The 18,719-nt window shown below is 44.9% G+C and overlaps 2 protein-coding genes across 2 annotated transcripts; both read left to right on the forward strand.

The window, feature by feature from the left end:
- Positions 1–157: 157 nt before the first annotated feature.
- Positions 158–9,640, forward strand: LOC119896617 (leucine-rich repeat-containing protein 3B-like). The gene is made up of 6 exons (XM_038710116.1): positions 158–650; positions 2,417–2,734; positions 4,805–4,930; positions 5,008–5,172; positions 7,355–7,433; positions 7,588–9,640. The coding sequence occupies exons 2-6, from the start codon at positions 2,504–2,506 to the stop codon at positions 7,794–7,796; spliced, it is 810 nt and encodes a 269-aa protein (XP_038566044.1). The 5' UTR covers positions 158–650; positions 2,417–2,503; the 3' UTR covers positions 7,797–9,640.
- Positions 9,641–11,115: 1,475 nt separating this feature from the next.
- On the forward strand, positions 11,116–18,464 carry psmd3 (proteasome 26S subunit, non-ATPase 3). Its single transcript, XM_038710112.1, has 12 exons — positions 11,116–11,417; positions 12,577–12,767; positions 13,221–13,361; positions 14,565–14,701; positions 14,856–15,046; positions 15,134–15,237; positions 15,565–15,679; positions 15,947–16,066; positions 16,171–16,274; positions 16,474–16,629; positions 18,014–18,064; positions 18,180–18,464. The coding sequence occupies exons 1-12, from the start codon at positions 11,249–11,251 to the stop codon at positions 18,255–18,257; spliced, it is 1,557 nt and encodes a 518-aa protein (XP_038566040.1). The 5' UTR covers positions 11,116–11,248; the 3' UTR covers positions 18,258–18,464.
- The last annotated feature ends 255 nt before the right edge of the window (positions 18,465–18,719 follow it).

Genomic DNA, 18,719 nt, shown 5'->3' on the forward strand with positions numbered 1-18,719 from the left:
TGATCTTTTATTATGTTTTATCGTTTTATTTATTGTTTTGTTTTTAATTATTTGTTTTTATATTTTTAATTATAATATAACTTTATCTTTTATCAATTAACAGTTTTATTATTTATTTGTTATTTGTATGTTTTTCATTTTGTATAATTCAACATCATATCTTTATTTAATTAATTTTTTACATTTTTGTTTTATCATTTTGCCACATAGGATTATAAAAGATTTATATTATATATATTTAGTCACACCTATTTTATTTTGTGTATTTATGTTTATTCCTTATTTTCCTATGAAACGTGTTAATGATGACGTAAATAAAGGTGAGCTGCATGAACACTTTATGTGACGTCAGTGGTTTGTTTATTTTCCATGATGAATGTTATTGTTGCGTCTTCTGTCCAGCAGAGGACGCTGCTGCGTCTCTGTTGCTTTAGGAGTTACTTCACTAACTAATGATTTTAGTTTTTATTCAAACATTTAACTGTTAATCGAACATTTTGTATCGTTTTATTATTTTATTATTTATTATTTCATCACTTAATGTAAATTCAACATTTGTATTAATCTTTACCTCATCAGGACTCTCAGTTCCTCCTCTCCAGCCTGACGGGCAGCAGCTTCGTCTTCGTCTCTGTTCAGAGCTTCAGCGCGTGAGTACCGATCATTTCTTTATCTTTTGATTTGCTCACGTGCTGACAGGAAGTGAAGAGCAGAAAGTGATCGATTATCAGCAGTCTGACCTCCTGCAGCTGCTCCTCTGGCGGTTTAACAGAAACCTTTATGAGGTTTGGAACAACCGCGTGTTTTGAATTTCTGGCGGCGGGAAATCAATCAACCAATAAATGAATCAATCAACCAATAAATGAATCAATCAACCAATAAATGAATCAATCAACCAATAAATGAATCAATCAGTAAATAAATTAATCAATCAGGAAATCAAAGCACTGACAGAGCTGCTAAATGAATAAAGTGTTGATGGTTGTTTTTTCAGCAGAGGATCAGCTGATTCTGGCAGCTTTTGCAGAAACTACTTCTGTTTATTTTCACCAACGTTTCTCTGCAACCATTTAATCAATAAATAATAATGGTTTATATTATATATATAACAGTATTTATAATACTTACACAGTATATAATATACACATATATAAATCTCTCTCTATGTATATATAGAGAGAAAGAGATTCATCATCATTATTATTATTATAAATAATTGAGACTGACATCATTTACTGGAGCAAAGCAAGAAATATTCAGTTACTAGTAAAAGTACTGCGTTCAGAATGATTCTGAAGTATCAGAAGTAGAAGTATTCACAGTGCGGAGGACTTTAATCTTCTTTACTGTAGTAAAATCTGACTCTTATTAAATCAGGACTTTAATAATAATCAAATATTTCACTTTTATGACACACACAGTGTTTCCTGTTTCTTCGGGAGGTTCCCTTCTTCTCCCGTCTCTCCTCCACCTGAACCTTTAATCCCTCTGTAATCTGAGGATTAATCTAACCTTCTTTCTCATCTCAGATTGTGTTGCTCCGTATTAATCTGCCCTCTGACCCCTCCGCTCTTCATCTTCCTCCTCTTCCTCCTCCTCTGTAACAGGACTGCAGATTTAGAGTCACTTTCTAATCATTCTTTATAAAATGTGGTTTTAAAGCTTCATTAATAATTAATAAATCATTTAACAACGCTGTTATAAGACATTAATAAGATAAATCTCTTATTTTATTATTTTATATTAGTCAGTATTGCATTATTTAAATTTTATATATTATTTTTAATAATTTTATGACTTAATAATTTTATTATTCTTATACTTATTTCATTTTGTGTTCTTCAGGATTTGATTATTATAATTATTTGACAAATTTTTAATTAATACAGCATTCATTATATTTTATAATACGTATTTTAATATCTTTTCTTATCCTTTATACATTTTATTTGTATAATAATTTTTACTTACTACTTTTAGTTTTTTACCATAATTATTTTTTCTGAACATGTTGTGTTTCTTTTAGTTTGACCTTTGACCTTCTAGAAAACAGCTGCAGATCATGTGGAGCTGAAATTAACATTTTTTACAGATGCAGCTTTAATGAGCTGTTAACAAATCTTCTGCTTCAACAGCTTTACGACAAACTGCGACTTTCTTGACTTAAACGATCTTTTAAACTGAGAAACATCCTGTGTGTAATTCAGCGCACACTTCAAACGGGATCAGAACACTAGTCGTCTCTCGCCGTCGACCACCGAACATATTTAATCTGTAATAAGGGACCGTGAAGCGGGGTGGGGGGGGCTTAGGCTGCTGTTCCTGTAGGGGGCGCTACTAACAACAGAAACCAACAGCGAGCTTCTTCTCTCGAACATTAAATGCTGTTTGACCTCAAACCTTTTCGTTCCAACAGGCTCCTCCTCCTCCAGCGTCTCACTAACTCATCAGACAGATTCAAAATGTGGCGAGCCGCGCTGGAGCGTCTCTGACTCTTCCATCAATGTCCCACACTGTGAATCTACAAATGCCTTCTTCTTCTTCTTCTGTGGTGGACCCGCCACGCTGGATGATCCTCCTCCTTCTTCTTCTGAACCTGGGGATGGCGACAACGCCGTATACCACGCCCCTCTGGCCGCGAACCGTCAGAGTCTCCGCCCACGACATTTGCCAACGTTCGGAGACGCCAGACGGCGGACTGGCGGTGCGCTGCAGTGGACTGAGACTGCCTCAGGTCTGTGTTTGGTGTCCGTGATGTTGTGGGGAAGGAAAATTCTTAAAGAGGTTATTCTGCTCATTTTCAGGTTCCTCGTCTTATTCAGAGGTTGTACCAGAGCAGGTTTACATGGTTATATGTTTGTCCTACTGCACATTGTTGCAGCTCCTCGTTTTAGCTATGGAGTGATACATCTTGTCTCTAAATGATCTTTGTTGGGAGTTGCACATGCTCAGTTCCTACTTAAGGACTACTAGCCAATCAGAAGCAGAGTAGGGCGGGTCAGCGAGAAGCCGGTAAACAGCTCGGGTTCAGCCGTCCGTGTTGCCGACCGGCTCGGCAACACGGACTGGAGCGAGAGTTTCAGAGCGGTGAGTTATTAATCTGTATCCATAAAGTTTTAACTGAGCTCTGTCTCTACATCACAGGAACAACTTTATGTCACTGACTGCCTGGAGGGTAGCTAGTGTTTGGAAGGGAGAGGAGAGCTGTGAGCTGCAGCTCGCTGTTTCTGAGGGCGTGTCGGAGTAGCCGCTCGGCGAGCGTTATGACACGTATTTTCTTGTGACATCACAAGAAAGCGGAAGTAAAGGCTGGACTACAAACGAGCTGTTTTCAGTTCAGAGCAGAGTTTTCTGTGGGAAATGGGAACTCACTTTGGGCTTTTTCACTTTGCAAACCTGTTACAGCACAAAAAAGGTTTATAACTCAATAAAGGAGAGGGGAAAAGCCAAAAAGCAGAATATGACCTCTTTAATCTCTGGGAAAATGTTTGGTTAAAGAACCAGTCTGATGTTTTCAGGGAACCTGGGAGAGACTTGTTTAGTCTAGCTTAGAAAGCAGGGAGAAAGTGTTCAAAGCAATGAAACAGAAAAGACAAAATCTGCCAATACATTTTCAAATACAACAATCATGAAACCAGTTAGCATTTAGTGGACACGTGAGCTTGTCAGTCGTCGTCTTCTCCTTTGGCTAACCAGGGTTACTTTAAAAATGTTATCCGGTACAATTACTAATTAAAAGATGTAAATGCTCCGTACTTGTATAGCGCCTTTCTAGTCTTTTCGACCACTCAAAGCGCTTTTACACTACATCTGCATTCACCAGTCACACACATTCATACACTGAGCCTAAGTGCTCAAACGGAAACTAACATTCACTCTCACTCATACACTGATGGAACAGCCGCCAGGGGCAAATCGGGGTTCAGTATCTTGCCCAAGGACACTTCGACACGCAACCAGGGGGAGCCAGGGATTGAACCGCCGACGTTCCGATTAATGGCCAACCCGCTCTACCTCCTGAGCCACAGCCGCCCCTAAAGATGTAATCTAATGTAATCCAAGTACCACAAAATCAAAGTAATGTAACCTGATTACTTTCAGTGACTTTTGGATTACTTCAATAATAAATATGCAAATAAAGAAAAGAGAGAATCAAAGATGTCTGCTCAGTGGATTTTTACAGAAACATAATAATAATAATTATATGCAGCGGCTGATTCAAACTGCTCAGAAGATCATCGGTACCCATCTCCTGAGCATCAGTGATATCGGTGAGGTGCCTGCAGAGCCCACAGGATACTAAAGGACAGAACCCACCCAGACACAGCCCGTTCACCCTGCTGCATGCTGGGAAGAGATGTGGAAGTTTCTGCTGGCGCACCTCCAGACTGCAGAGCAGCTTTAACTATCAGACTCTTAAACTCTGGTTCATCCTCAGGGCAGTTACAGACTCAGCTTCACTTTATAACCTGCTGTATGGGGACAAAATATGCAGTTTGCGTTGCCCTGGGCCTTTAATCACATGGCAGGATCTGTGCCAACCTGGCGAGCGCGTGAGGCCGGCCAGCCGCCCGCTCACAGAGCCCTCTGCTCCCGCCGCCACACAGACCGCTGCAGCAACAACGGCAGAGGAAAACACAGCTGGAAGCTTTTCATACCGCTTATCTGTCTTTACATTCTGAGGAAGGTTCAAACTCCGGCTCCTGCTCCTGTTTCCCTTGGTTGCCAGTGTTTTGCTAAGCTAGGCTACACGCTCCTGCATGTTCCTCTGTAGCGACCCTGACCGTCTCAGGTGTTTCCCCAGGTACCCGTCGGCCTCTCTAACCTCACCACTCGTCTGTTTCTGGATAAGAACCTGCTCGGCTCTCTGCCGGCCGACACGTTCTGCGACCTGCTGCTGCTCCAGGAGCTCGACCTGTCGCACAATCAGGTACGCCTCATATCACTTCATGTAAAAACACAGATCAGCGGAGACCGAAGCAACACGGCTTTCCTGTTTCCTCCCAGCTCTCCTCGCTGGAGGCCGGTTGTTTCCGTGGTTTGACGTCCTCGCTTCGTTTTCTGGACCTGTCGTCCAATAAGCTGTCTGCATTGGACCCGGCGGCGCTCGGTGGGCTGCGAGCTCATGCCAACCTCACACACAACCCCTGGCACTGTGACTGTAGGATGCAGGTGAGTTTAATCTGCACTGTGACTGTAGGATGCAGGTGAGTTTAATCTGCACTGTGACTGTAGGATGCAGGTGAGTTTAATCTGTACTGTGACTGTAGGATGCAGGTAAATTTAATCTGCACTGTGACTGTAGGATGCAGGTGAGTTTAATCTGCACTGTGACTGTAGGATGCAGGTAAATTTAATCTGCACTGTGACTGTAGGATGCAGGTAAATTTAATCTGCACTGTGACTGTAGGATGCAGGTAAATTTAATCTGCACTGTGACTGTAGGATGCAGGTAAATTTAATCTGCACTGTGACTGTAGGATGCAGGTAAATTTAATCTGTACTGTGACTGTAGGATGCAGGTAAATTTAATCTGCACTGTGACTGTAGGATGCAGGTAAATTTAATCTGCACTGTGACTGTAGGATGCAGGTAAATTTAATCTGCACTGTGACTGTAGGATGCAGGTGAGTTTAATCTGCACTGTGACTGTAGGATGCAGGTGAGTTTAATCTGCACTGTGACTGTAGGATGCAGGTGAGTTTAATCTGTACTGTAACTGTAGGATGCAGGTGCGTTTAATCTGCACTGTGACTGTAGGATGCAGGTAAATTTAATCTGCACTGTGACTGTAGGATGCAGGTGAGTTTAATCTGTACTGTGACTGTAGGATGCAGGTAAATTTAATCTGCACTGTGACTGTAGGATGCAGGTGAGTTTAATCTGTACTGTGACTGTAGGATGCAGGTAAATTTAATCTGTACTGTGACTGTAGGATGCAGGTAAATTTAATCTGCACTGTGACTGTAGGATGCAGGTAAATTTAATCTGCACTGTGACTGTAGGATGCAGGTGAGTTTAATCTGTACTGTGACTGTAGGATGCAGGTGAGTTTAATCTGCACTGTGACTGTAGGATGCAGGTGAGTTTAATCTGCACTGTGACTGTAGGATGCAGGTGAGTTTAATCTGTACTGTGACTGTAGGATGCAGGTGCGTTTAATCTGCACTGTGACTGTAGGATGCAGGTAAATTTAATCTGCACTGTGACTGTAGGATGCAGGTGAGTTTAATCTGTACTGTGACTGTAGGATGCAGGTAAATTTAATCTGCACTGTGACTGTAGGATGCAGGTGAGTTTAATCTGTACTGTGACTGTAGGATGCAGGTGAGTTTAATCTGCACTGTGACTGTAGGATGCAGGTGAGTTTAATCTGCACAGCTGACGCTAACAGGGGCTCTCTGGAGCTACCTGTGGGAGTAGAATCAAGGAAGGATCTGAGTCATCCAGGTCAGAGTTATCACAGCTAAAATCAAGGTCAACTGGACTTCAAGATACTCGGGAACGTTTCGCTTCTCATCCAAGAGGCTTCTTCAGTTCCGCCTGACTAGTCCCAGCTATTTCACCTCTGTGGGGTCGTTGTCAAGGTGATGGATGTACCACTAGGTTCATTAGAGCTCCTGGTTGTTGATACAACAGTAGTTGAACAACTGACATTAGTCTCATCAGTCTCCTGGGAAGAGATGGAGCGACAGAATTGTAGGTGGGGGACCAGTGGTGTCTCAGACCTCCTAACCTGTTGAGAGATGGTTTCTCTATTTTAGTATATATGGCGTCTTTCACTCTGAGGCTCCTCCTCTGTCCTTCAGGTGTAGGTAAACTGCTGAGCCTTGACCGGAGGGCCCTTCTGTGTTGAGCCATGCGTTTGTGTAGAGGTTGTTTCATTTCTGGGAAACAAAACAACCAAAGGACACTCTTTCAAGGACAACAGGGAGGACAGATTGTTTGAAAGAAGGAGTGAAAGAAGTCATTTACACCGGAGTAGAGAGACCTTCTCTCAACGGGCTAGACACACCACTGGTCCCACACCTGCAATGCTGTCGCTCCATCTCTTCCCAGGAGACTGAACAAACACTCACATTTGGCCTCAGGTTTCTCCAACCACCACAAAGACCAGGCGCACTAATGAACCAAGCGGTATCCATCAACTTGATTACGACGCCACAGACGACAACTAGCTGGGACTCCCTGCTAATCAGCACTGAACTGAAATGTCCACTCGCTTTTAATTTGAACCTTCCTCGAATAAAAGATGATTCACAAAATCTACAAATTATTATTTGTTGTTCTTTTGGGGGGGGGGGTTCTGACAGACAGATTCTGTGTTTGTGATTGTTTGTGGTTTGTTTTTCAGCTGTCGATATCTCAGCTGGATCTGGACCCGTCCTCTCTTTCTGGAGTCGTCTGTCAGACATCGGACCTCCCGACCCTTGGTACGCCTACACTCATCAGCCAATCAGAGGGCTGTGTGTGTACAACGTAACATTACATTGTTTTTGTTAGATTTAATTTATTTCAGCTCTAAGCAGCGAGTCATGTGTCTGATGTTTAAACACGTTCAGAGTATTACAGATTGTGTCTTTGCAGGAGCTGCTGGGAGGCCTCTGGTCCTGCTGCTGGAGGACTGGGATCTGTGTCTGGCTGTGAGGAGAAACACCGATGTGGCGATGCTGGTCATCATGTTCCTCTGGATCGCCATGGTCATCTCCTTCCTGGCCTACTACATCAGAAAGAACGAGGAGCACGTCCGTCGACACTTGGCGTACCTCAAGCTCATGCAGCTCCGTCAGGTGTAGAGGACGGAGTTAATCCTGGAAGAGCTGTTGTTGGTAACCTGACAACGAGGACGCATGTCTCCTCAAGGACTTCTAGAAATTCCCCAAGGATCAAACAGATGCTGAAATAACGACGTCATGATGCTGATTTGTTATAAATGTTATGTCATGCTTTGTCAGGTCTGTCAGCAAGATGACAAGCAAACAACTTTTAAAATGCTTGTTTTCTAAATGGAGTCTGGAGTCTGGCTGTGCTGTGCTAGGTCACGAGAAGTAAAAAGTGAATTTAATAAAAGCAGTTAGCTAGTTAGACGTTAATCATCTGCTCCCGTCAGTAAACGGCTCCGTTTTTAGAGCACTGCAGGTGTTTATTGGTCCAAGGCTCCGGCGCCGCCTCGTCTCTGTCCCTCGTCTCTGCCCGGTGTCCCTCTCCTCTACACGCTGAAGCCGTGACGTGACGTCTGGACTGTCTGAGCGGTTTGGGGTTAGCCAATCAGAGGCAGAGTAGGAAGCTGCTCTACGTCAAATGAGATTAAAAAATGTGGCAGTAAGAGAAGATACCGCTGCCCATAGTGATCCTTTAAACTTTGTAAAGAAGAACAAAGATTTATTTCTGAACACCTGGTCACACTCCAGACCTTCACCTTCGTGCTGGGTCACCGCTGTCGCTCCTCGAGGACCTGGACTCTGGTCCAGATGTCAGATCTCACGTCTCGTATCTGGAAGTTTGGTTCCTTCATCAGTGTTTCCTCTGAGCTCTTTTTCTAAAGGAGGCTGCTGACGTGACCTGAAGACTTCTCATCTCCTCGTTCTCACAACACGTCGCTTCATTTATTTCTCAGCATATATCTGCCCTTTACTAATTATTCATCTGGTAATCTGTTCTTTAAGCATTTACTCTATTATTATTTATTCATGTGATTTGATTGGTGGGGAACCTCCAATCAGAGACCGTCGTTCTTTGTATTTTAAATAGATTTCAAGCAGAACATCCAAACCATGTGGCGCTCTGCAAACCAGAACAGCCACGTTTCGTTTCCACTGCGATGTGATTGTGAAGTGTTGTTTCCTCTGACTCTGTTTGTTGTTGTTCAGTAAAAGAAAGGAAAAGGACGTCTACACAAACATCAGCCCAGCAGAAACAGACGACACCCTGCTGAGGTCAGAATGCTAATGTTAGCTGTACGTCTTTCTGACGGGCTGCAGGTCAAGTTCAGGAACACCTGAGCCTTTCCTGGACGTTTGTTTCACAGCTGATGAACAGGAAGTGACACGCCTGGGGACTGTACCGGACCCTCCTGCACTGATGAGACGAGATGTAAACTCCTCTGCAGCAGGTCGCATCTTTATCATCTTTATTTTAATCACTGAATATGAGTTTTGGTTATTTGTCTGCGTCTTGTTTCAGTTTGTTTCATCTAAATTAAATGTAATTTCTCTGGTTTATTTCTTTTCTTCGTGAGACTGTAATCCTTTAATGTGTTTTCTTGTGCAGTTAGATAACGCCTGTGATGAGGTCAGGTGACTTCCTGTGGAGCGTTGGTTGGCGCCCTCCTGTGGTAGTCATGATGTAACAGCAGAGTGTGTTTGTGTTTTTCTTTGGATGAAACAAGATTTAATTTGTTTATTAATTATTGAGGAAATAAGTCACTTTTATTGTTTCTGCATCATCATGTTCATCTTTTATTCAACACCTTCTTTTGTTTACTTTTATGTTTTGTCTTCACAAGTGAGAATCTTTGTTATTATGGTCAAATCAAAACAATATATTTATCTGCGTGTTTGTTTATGACATGTTAATAAATCATCTTTTGTAGGTGAACTCAGCTAAAATGGGCCAAATAAAGTTGGACTTTAAAATTTTACAGCCAATCACAATTATTGATCTTTCTTATTGTTGTTACATCACGTGTTGATATGTAACAATAGCTTTGATTGGTTTGAGGTTCCACGGTGGGCGGGGCCGAGTGTTACATCAACTACATCAGAGGAGTCTGATGATTAATAATACCTCACAGACTGCTTCAGATACACTCAAGTACTACACTACAGGAAACGTGTATGTGTGCACTAATAAATAATTGATACTTCAACCAAGTCCAGTTGCCCTTGACTTTAACCTTCGTTGGATACTGCTAATAATGTTACTTAAGAGTTTTTTTATATGGTTCAAATTCGTTTAGATGTCCGGCATCCTCTCTGTTCTAACTTCATAAAATAGCTTTTTACAACTGAACTTCTCTTTGGTTTTGCTGGGTCTTATACAATCAGCTACTTTAGGTCCCCTGTACAGACAAAGTGACAAAGAAAGGAAGCTTACTTTTGCAGAGTTAATTGTATTCACGATTAACACATATAAAACACACATTATTTTAAACAAAGAATGTTGGCCTATGTTAATTGATGTTTTGTTTGAACTAGAACAAATCATTTCTTTTAATACACCCTTTTTAAACGTAGTTTTAAATTTATATTTAGTGAAATATGTTCATTTTCTAACTACCTATGTCAACACAGACAAACAAGCTGCTTGCATCGGGCCATGTGGCTCGGGGCCAGTTGTAACACAGTGTTACAGCCATCATAAGATCTTGCATGCCCGTTAGCCACGACTATATTAACATAGTTTGTTAGTGTTAATTATTAATCAATAACCTAGATCTTTAGACACCACGGGGAAAATACTGTACATCCAAAAAGTTACTTTCATAACTCAAAGTGAGTATTTTGTTTAAAACTCGTTGAGGTGAAATGATGCTGCTCATGTCATCACTGATTGTGTTACAATGGACCCGGTCTCCACTACTTGTTTTAGCTAAAGCAGCGAGTTAACAAGGGCCACATACAGACTCCTACACAGAAACTAAAAGTAGAAACAGGTTCACAGGTCTGTACCTATTTACATCCATGCAAAACATAAACATGCATTACTTTACACACAAAACAGACACAAAGGCAGAAATATGCAGAAACACACACTCATACAACTTGACCGTTTCTTTTTTAAATTAAATATTTGTTGTATTTACGGTGTTGTTACTGTGGCACCACAAACACAATAATCAGCTTACTGTTGAAATAAAAATGATCTCAGATAAAATCACAGTGTTGTTTTCTTTTTCCATTTCCCCTGAACAGCTGAGCTCCCAAACAATTCATATTTTAATGAAGTATTTAAGAGACCCGTGTTAATTAAATGATTAAAGAATTAAAGTGTAATCAGATCTCGTGCAGGTTTAATTGACGGTGAAACGTCCACTCTGTTTACAGCGGGGCTCAATCTGTCATCGATTATCTGCGTCTGCGCTCGTCCCGTTCTGTCTGAAGTATCCCAGAATCCTCTGCGCGTCACAATAGTTGCCAGTCATCGCAGAGCTGAGCTGAGCCGCCGCGACTCCGCAGAGAAACGCTGATTAAAGTGTCCGAGCTGCAGCAGGGGTCTCTTTATCTGTCCGGTTTGTCTTCCAGACACCATGAAGGAGACAGCGGCCAAGCGGCGGGAAAAGGCGGGAGGCCGGGACCGGGACTCCAAGGCCGAGAAGCCGAAGGACCCGGGCCCCGAGCCGCAGGACGTGGAGATGCCGGAGGAGGACGCGGCTAGCGCGGCTAAGCCCAAAGAGCTGGACAGCGTGACCCTGGAAGGTAAAACGCAGAGACTGAACGTTACCGTGAAACACGCCGGGAGAGTCCGGTACCGGAGCCGGTCCGCTGTCGGGAACGTTGAGTCACCGGCTGTTAGCCTGTTAGCATAATGAGCTAAAGCTGCCGAATAAACACAACAAACATTTAGCGGTGAGCTAGTTTCAATAAACGGATCAAACTGATGCTGAAATAAAGACTTCGTGATGCTGATGTGTTAAAAATATGAATTCATGCTTCGTCTGGTCTGTCAGCGAGATGACAAGCAAACCGCTTTTAAAACGCCTGTTTTCTGAATGGAGTTCGGCTCGATCAGGGCTGTGCTAGGCTAACTAGCAGCTTCCTCTCTTTCTCTCCGGGTGCCCACTGAACACCAGACCAGGTCTAAACTACCAACTAGACTAGAGTCACGTGTGTTTTAATATGGGGGGTCTGGGACATAGTGACCAGGATTTTATCTCCACCCAGACCACATCAGACCAGGTCTACCTAAACCCCTCTGTATTTAGGCTCGTCAAACCTGGTCAGCGTTAAGACGTGGACTCCACACACACCATAATACGACTTTTATTTTTAGACGTATCGTTTTCAGATTAATCAATAAAACACTTTATCCACAATAATATGATGGTTAGTAGAGACCAAACGGTTTAGTAACGATTACAAGGACCAGAAGGATCCCGGTTGTCAGTTTTATCACGGTGGGGGTGTTAAAAAGTACTGAAACCCAGAAATACAGTCAGCAGCATTTTTTGTTTAAACTTTAAAATAATAACAGCTGATTAACAAGTGAGCCATTTACAGAAACCCAGAGGAGTTCAGGAGTCTGCAGACTTGCTCCTGTTGAAACTAATTTAACGACTGCTGGATTTTAAACTCGGAGCTTCAGTTTACAGGCTGTTAGAGAGTCAGACAGACAAACATCACGTGTTCTGAAGTCGTCACATCAGGCTCTGAGCTCAAAGGTAACATTCGCTGTAAAGTCGTAGGTAGAGATTCAACGTTCCCTCCGCACGTCTACATAATTTTAGAATGACCTCGGTAGAGCCGTGCGGTAGTCTGTCTGTAACTCCAAACTCAGACTGAGTCTAAAACTTGTAGAATTATGAATGAGCTTCTGAATGAGCTTCTGTCTGATTCCTTACCTTTCTGCACCCCCCAGACATTAAGGAGCATGTGAAGCAGATAGAGAAGGCGGTGTCGGGGAAGGAGCCTCGCTTCGTCCTCCGGGCTCTCAGAGCGTTGCCGTCCACCAGCCGCCGCCTCAACACCAACGTGCTGCATAAAGCCATCTTCGGCTTCTTCACCAACAACACCACCACCAGGGACTTCCTGGTGGGCTTCCTGGAGGAGGTGGGGCTCCGTGATGAGGAGTTATTTTTTCAAACTGTTTCTTCAGGCTTGTTCTCAGATGTCGAGTCAGACGATTCTTATTAATATTTATCTCCATGTTTAAGTAATAATTAACAAATTAAAAAAGACAAACATGGAGATTCAAGCTTCTCTGAGGCTTCCCAGCTTTTCTCTCTCAAATATTCAGAAACCAAACTGGGTCTTTTGGTGTTTATAGAAACAGCAGCAGGTTTCTCTTTATTTTATCTCATCACATAAATCCGTGCAGCTGCACTTCAGGCTGAAAACACACAGAGGTTTGGTTCCTGTTCACCAACTCTCCTCTCAGTTTAAACGTTTCTATTGACGAAGTAAATCAGACGTGCAGGTTTCAGACTTTAGTGTCTGAACGCAGACAGCAGTGAAGGCTGAGGACAGCTGATTGGTATTAATGTCTCTCTGTCTGTCTGTCAGCCGATGGAGATGGCGGACGGAGACGTCCAGTTCCGTCCGAGGACCGGTAAAGCAGCGTCAGCTCCTCTGCTGCCGGAGGTGGAGGCGTACCTGCAGCTGCTGCTGGTGGTTCACCTGACCAACAACAAGAGATACACAGAGGTCTCTCTGTCTCTGTCTGTCTGTCTGTCTCTGTCTGTCTGTCTCTGTCTGTCTGTCTCTGTCTGTCTGTCTCTGTCTGTCTGTGTCACTGTTTCTGTCTGTCTGTCTCTGTCTGTGTCTCTGTCTGTGTCTCTGTCTGTCTGTGTCTCTCTCTGTCTGTGTCTCTCTCTGTCTGTGTCACTGTTTCTGTCTGTCTGTGTGTGTCTCTGTCTTTCTATGTCTCTGTCTTTCTATGTCTCTGTCTTTCTATGTCTCTGTCTGTCTGTGTCTCTGTCTGTCTGTCTGTGTGTGTCTCTGTCTGTCTGTCTCTGTCTTTCTATGTCTGTCTGTGTGTCTGTCTGTCTGTCTGTGTCTCTGTCTGTCTCTGTCTGTCTGTGTGTCTCTGTCTGTCTGTGTGTCTCTGTCTGTCTGTTTCTGTCTTTCTATGTCTCTGTCTTTCTATGTCTCTGTCTGTCTGTGTCTCTGTCTGTCTGTGTGTCTGTCTGTCTGTCTGTCGCTGTCTGTGTCTCTGTTTGTCTCTTTCTGTCTGTCTGTGTCTCTGTTTGTCTCTGTCTGTCTCTGTGTGTCTCTGTCTGTCTCTCTCTGTCTGTCTGTATGTATGTGTCTCTGTTTGTCTCTGTCTGTCTCTGTGTCTGTCTCTCTGTCTGTCTGTATGTGTCCCTGTCTGTCTCTGTGTGTCTCTCTCTGTCTGTCTCTGTCTGTCTGTATGTATGTGTCCCTGTTTGTCTCTGTTTGTCTCTGACTGTCTGTCTCTGTCTCTGTCTGTCTGTATGTGTCTCTGTTTGTCTCTGTCTGTCTCTGTCTGTCTGTATGTGTCTCTGTCTGTCTCTGTCTGTCTCTGTCTGTCTGTATCTGTCTCTGTCTGTCTCTGTCTGTCTGTATGTGTCTCTGTCTGTCTCTGTCTGTCTGTATGTGTCTCTGTCTGTCTCTGTCTGTCTCTGTCTGTCTGTCTCTGTCTGTCTGTATGTGTCTCTGTTTGTCTCTGTCTGTCTGTCTAAGCGTTTAAATGTCTCAGCTTATGATGGTGAAATGTGTTGCTAGGAAACATCTGTGGGACTGTCCATTCAGGAGCAAGCAGCTATGTAAACAGGCTCAGATGTTTTCACACGCTGTATGAGATCTGTTTTAGGATCAGTCCGTCTCAGTGAGGGTCGCCTGTTTGTTGTTGTTGACGTCGCTGCTCTCCTCGTTGTCGTGTTTCAGGCTCAGAAAGTCTCAGACGACCTGCTGCAGAAGATCGGCTCCAAGAACCGCAGGGCTCTGGATCTGGTCGCCGCCAAGTGTTACTATTACCACGCCCGAGTGTACGAGTTCCTCAACAAGTTCGACACCATGCGCAGGTACAAACACACACTCGCTATCTTCCAGTAATGAGAGTATTGATCCACAGTGTGAATACAGGCTGTGGATCAGGTGTTGCCTCCTCCCGTTCTGTCCTTTGACATTCATTTTTCTGGACTTCCTGTCTGTACCCGTCTCTTCGCTGACCCTCAGCTTCCTCCACACTCGGCTGCGCACGGCGACTCTGCGTCACGACGCCGACGGCCAGGCCGTCCTGCTCAACCTGCTGCTGAGGAACTACCTTCACTTCAACCTGTACGACCAGGCCGAGAAGCTCGTGTCCAAGTCGGTGTTCCCCGAGCTCGCCAACAACAACGAGTGGGCCCGCTACCTGTACTACACAGGTGAGACCGGCCCACGTCACCGTGTGCCGCGCAGAGCGCCTGTTGTGCACCTGTGAGCTCACCTGTGTGTCATGTGACCTCCCGCAGGTCGTATCAAGGCGATCCAGTTGGAGTACACCGAGGCTCGCAGGACGCTGACCAACGCTCTGAGGAAAGCTCCTCAACACACGGCGGTGGGCTTCAAACAGACGGTCAGTTACGCACCGACACACACACACTCTAACGACTCATTAATCAGTTATTCTGGGTTCTTTTATTTCTGTCCGTATTTAATTCTAATGTTGATTACTCGACATCTGTCGTGGTCTGGGGGTCACTTTTTGAAGGTCTCGGTCTCGAATAGCGACGCACCGAATGTTCGGCAGCCGAAATTAATCAGAAGAAAATAGCAAAAAACTTCTAGAACCGGGTCTCGATCCCCATCAGCAGTAATCAATGAGTGGCCCTGCTGGTTACTCCAGTGTGACCGGGGTTCCCCGAGTGTGTAGCTGCCATATTAAACCTGTGTCTCTCTTCAGGTCCACAAGCTGCTGATCGTGGTGGAGCTGCTGCTGGGAGAGATTCCTGACAGACTGCAGTTCAGACAGCCGTCACTGAAGCGATCCCTGATGCCCTACTTCCTGCTGACTCAGGGTCAGTACTTACACACTGAGGAAGTACTTCTGCTTATGTTAGCTGCGGCCTTGTCGCTGTAGTCTGAGAGAGGCTCGTGAGCGCAACCCAGTGGCTGTTCCAAGCAACAGAGAAAACAGGCGTGCGCTTCTGTTCTGAGGTTACAGCCTGTTAACAAACAGGAAGTTAAAAAAAGTGATTTATTCCATTTCATTTAAACTACTTTCAGCTGTTTTGAAGTGTGAAAAGAGATGATCGGTAACCTCTGTACGAACGCTGTGTGTGCAGCGGTGAGAACAGGTAACCTGGCCAAGTTCAACCAGGCTCTGGAGCAGTTTGGGGAGAAGTTCCAGACGGACGGGACGTACACGCTCATCATCCGCCTGAGACACAACGTCATCAAGACCGGTGAGCCAATCACAGGCCGCGTCGCCTCTGACATCACCGCCTGGCTTCACCTGAACCGGTGTCGTTTCCCTTTCTTTACTGATCCCTGACCTGTGTGTGTTCAGGTGTGCGTATGATCAGCCTGTCCTACTCTCGGATCTCTCTGGCCGACATCGCTCAGAAGCTGCAGCTCGACAGTCCGGAGGACGCAGAGTTCATCGTCGCCAAGGTAACAAGTGATTCTGATCACCACGCAGCAGAAAAACCTCCAGCCCTAAACCTCTGTACCCCCACGGGGTTAGTCCTGCACGAGACTGTGACGGCAGAACCCTCACTCTGGAAGTAGAACGAGTGTATCGGCCTTTTTATCAGGGCCCACCTGCAGACGTTCACCCCGTCCTCTAACCAGGTGTGTGTGTGTCTTCCAGGCGATCCGTGACGGAGTGATCGAGGCGAGCATCAACCACGAGAAGGGCTTCGTCCAATCAAAAGAGACGATGGACATCTACGGGACAAGAGAGCCTCAGCTGGCTTTTCACCAGAGAATCTCCTTCTGCCTGGACATCCACAACATGTCTGTCAAGGTAAATGCACACCAGAGCAGCACAGGGCATGTCTGTCGAGGGAGAGTCGCGCCTCGGACGCACGCGGCGCGTCTGTCTGTCGAGGGAGAGTCGCGCCTCGGACGCACGCGGCGCGACTGTCTGTCGAGGGAGAGTCGCGCCTCGGACGCACGCGGCGTGTCTGATGCAGTGGTGTGAAAGTGTTTTTATTAAGGGGGGGGGGTCCAAACCTACCTGGCCCTGTGTGAAAAGTGATTGCCTTCCTGTTAAAACATAAAGCAGCTGTGGTTTATGACATCTTCAGAAAGCTGAGTTCAGTTTCTTTAGCCACACCCAGGCCTGATTACGGCCTCACCTGTTCTCAAGAAATCGCTTAAATAGGACCTGCCTGACAAAGTGAAGTAGACCAAAAGATCCTCAAAAGCTAGACATCATGCTGCGCTCCAAAGAACTTCAGGAACAAATGAGAAACAGAATAATTGAGATAGAGAGAAGGTTATAAAGTATTTCTAAAGCTTTGGGACTCCAGTGAACCACAGTGAGAGCCATCATCCACAAATGGAGAAGAGACAGAACAGTGGTGAACCTTCCCAGGAGTGGCTGGCTGACCAAAATTCGACAACCACGGGTGGTGGTGGCGCATAAGATGCTTGCCTTTGGTGTGGGTGACCTGGGTTCGATTCCCACTGTGAGACATCCACCATTGTGTCCCTGAGCAAGACACTTAACCCCTAGTTGCTCCAGACTGGTGGTTCCAAGATGAAAACCACTGCTGAGCTCGTCTCAGGTTCGCCACAAAACATCTGGATGATCCCAAAGACTTTTGGGAAAACACACTGTGGACTGACGAGACAGAAGTTGAACTTTGCGGAAGGCGTGTGTCCCGTTACATCTGGCCTAAAAGTAACAGCATTTCAGAAAAGGATCCGAGTGAGAAGTTGTCACATGACCTTAAAGAAGCGGTTAAGGCTCGAAAACCCTCCAATGTGGCTGAATTACAACAATTCTGCAAAGACGAGTTCTTCCACAGCGCTGAGAAGGACTCACCGCCAGCCAACGCTTGATTGCAGTTGTTGCTGCTAGGAGGGGCCCAACCGGGTATTAGGTTCAGGGGGTTCACTTCTTCACACAGGGCCATGTAGGCCCTTAATAATAAAAACACTGCATTATGTGTTTACTTGTGTTATCTGAAACATTTCAGCGTGACAAACATGTAAAAACATTAGAAATCAGGAGGAGGGGCCACACTGTTTCACACCGCTGTGTGAACAGTGACGTCACATGTCTTCAGCGTAAGAACCAAGGACCTTTTTATAAATTTAGATTTTGGTTGGCATCCTGTTCCTGTGACGACCTCGGTCAGGACGCTTCGCTGTCTGTAACTCTGCTCTCTGTGTCTCTGCAGGCCATGAGGTTTCCTCCTAAAGCTTACAACAAGGACCTGGAGTCAGCAGAGGTAACGCACACCTGCGCTCTCACACTTTCACAATAAAAGCAGGACTTGCTCAGAGCGCAGACGCTCTGACGCGTTCACTCACCTGTCTGTCCTTCTGTGTTCGTGCTGCGTTCAGGAGCGTCGGGAGCGCGAGCAGCAGGATCTGGAGTTCGCCAAAGAAATGGCCGAAGACGACGACGACAGCTTCCCGTGATCCTCTCGGCTGACTTCCTGTGCAGACAGGAAGCGGTTGTGTGTGTGTGTGTGTGTCTGCACGCTGTTAGTACATCAGTTATTACCCACAATCCCCCTCTCTCCTCTCTGCTGTGTATTCCAGCTGTAACCTCTGAACTCTTCAGCAGCTGTTTGTTGTTTCTCTCACTCTGACAAATAAAAACATACTTTGCTTTTTGTTTACACACGCTTGTGTCTGTGGCTTTCTGGGTAATGTAGTCTGTCCTCCTGCAGTCGCGCACGAGCTCGTCACTGAGTCCTGACGTTTTATTGGCCGAAGGAGGAACAGTCTGTAGATTTTTATGGATCAGGCTCCTCCCTCCATGTTTAATGATTCATTTGATTTCACGTTAAATGTTTAAAAAACATTTTTAATGTTGTCATTTCAGATATTTATTAATGAATTGATCGTGCTGAGAGAAGCTCGTGGCGCCCTCTGTTG

The sequence above is a fragment of the Micropterus salmoides genome, unplaced genomic scaffold, assembly GCF_014851395.1.
Source record: "Micropterus salmoides isolate LMB-PRFRI ecotype aquatic unplaced genomic scaffold, ASM1485139v1 Ms_hic_scaffold_10, whole genome shotgun sequence".
Taxonomy (NCBI): Eukaryota; Metazoa; Chordata; class Actinopteri; order Centrarchiformes; family Centrarchidae; genus Micropterus; species Micropterus salmoides.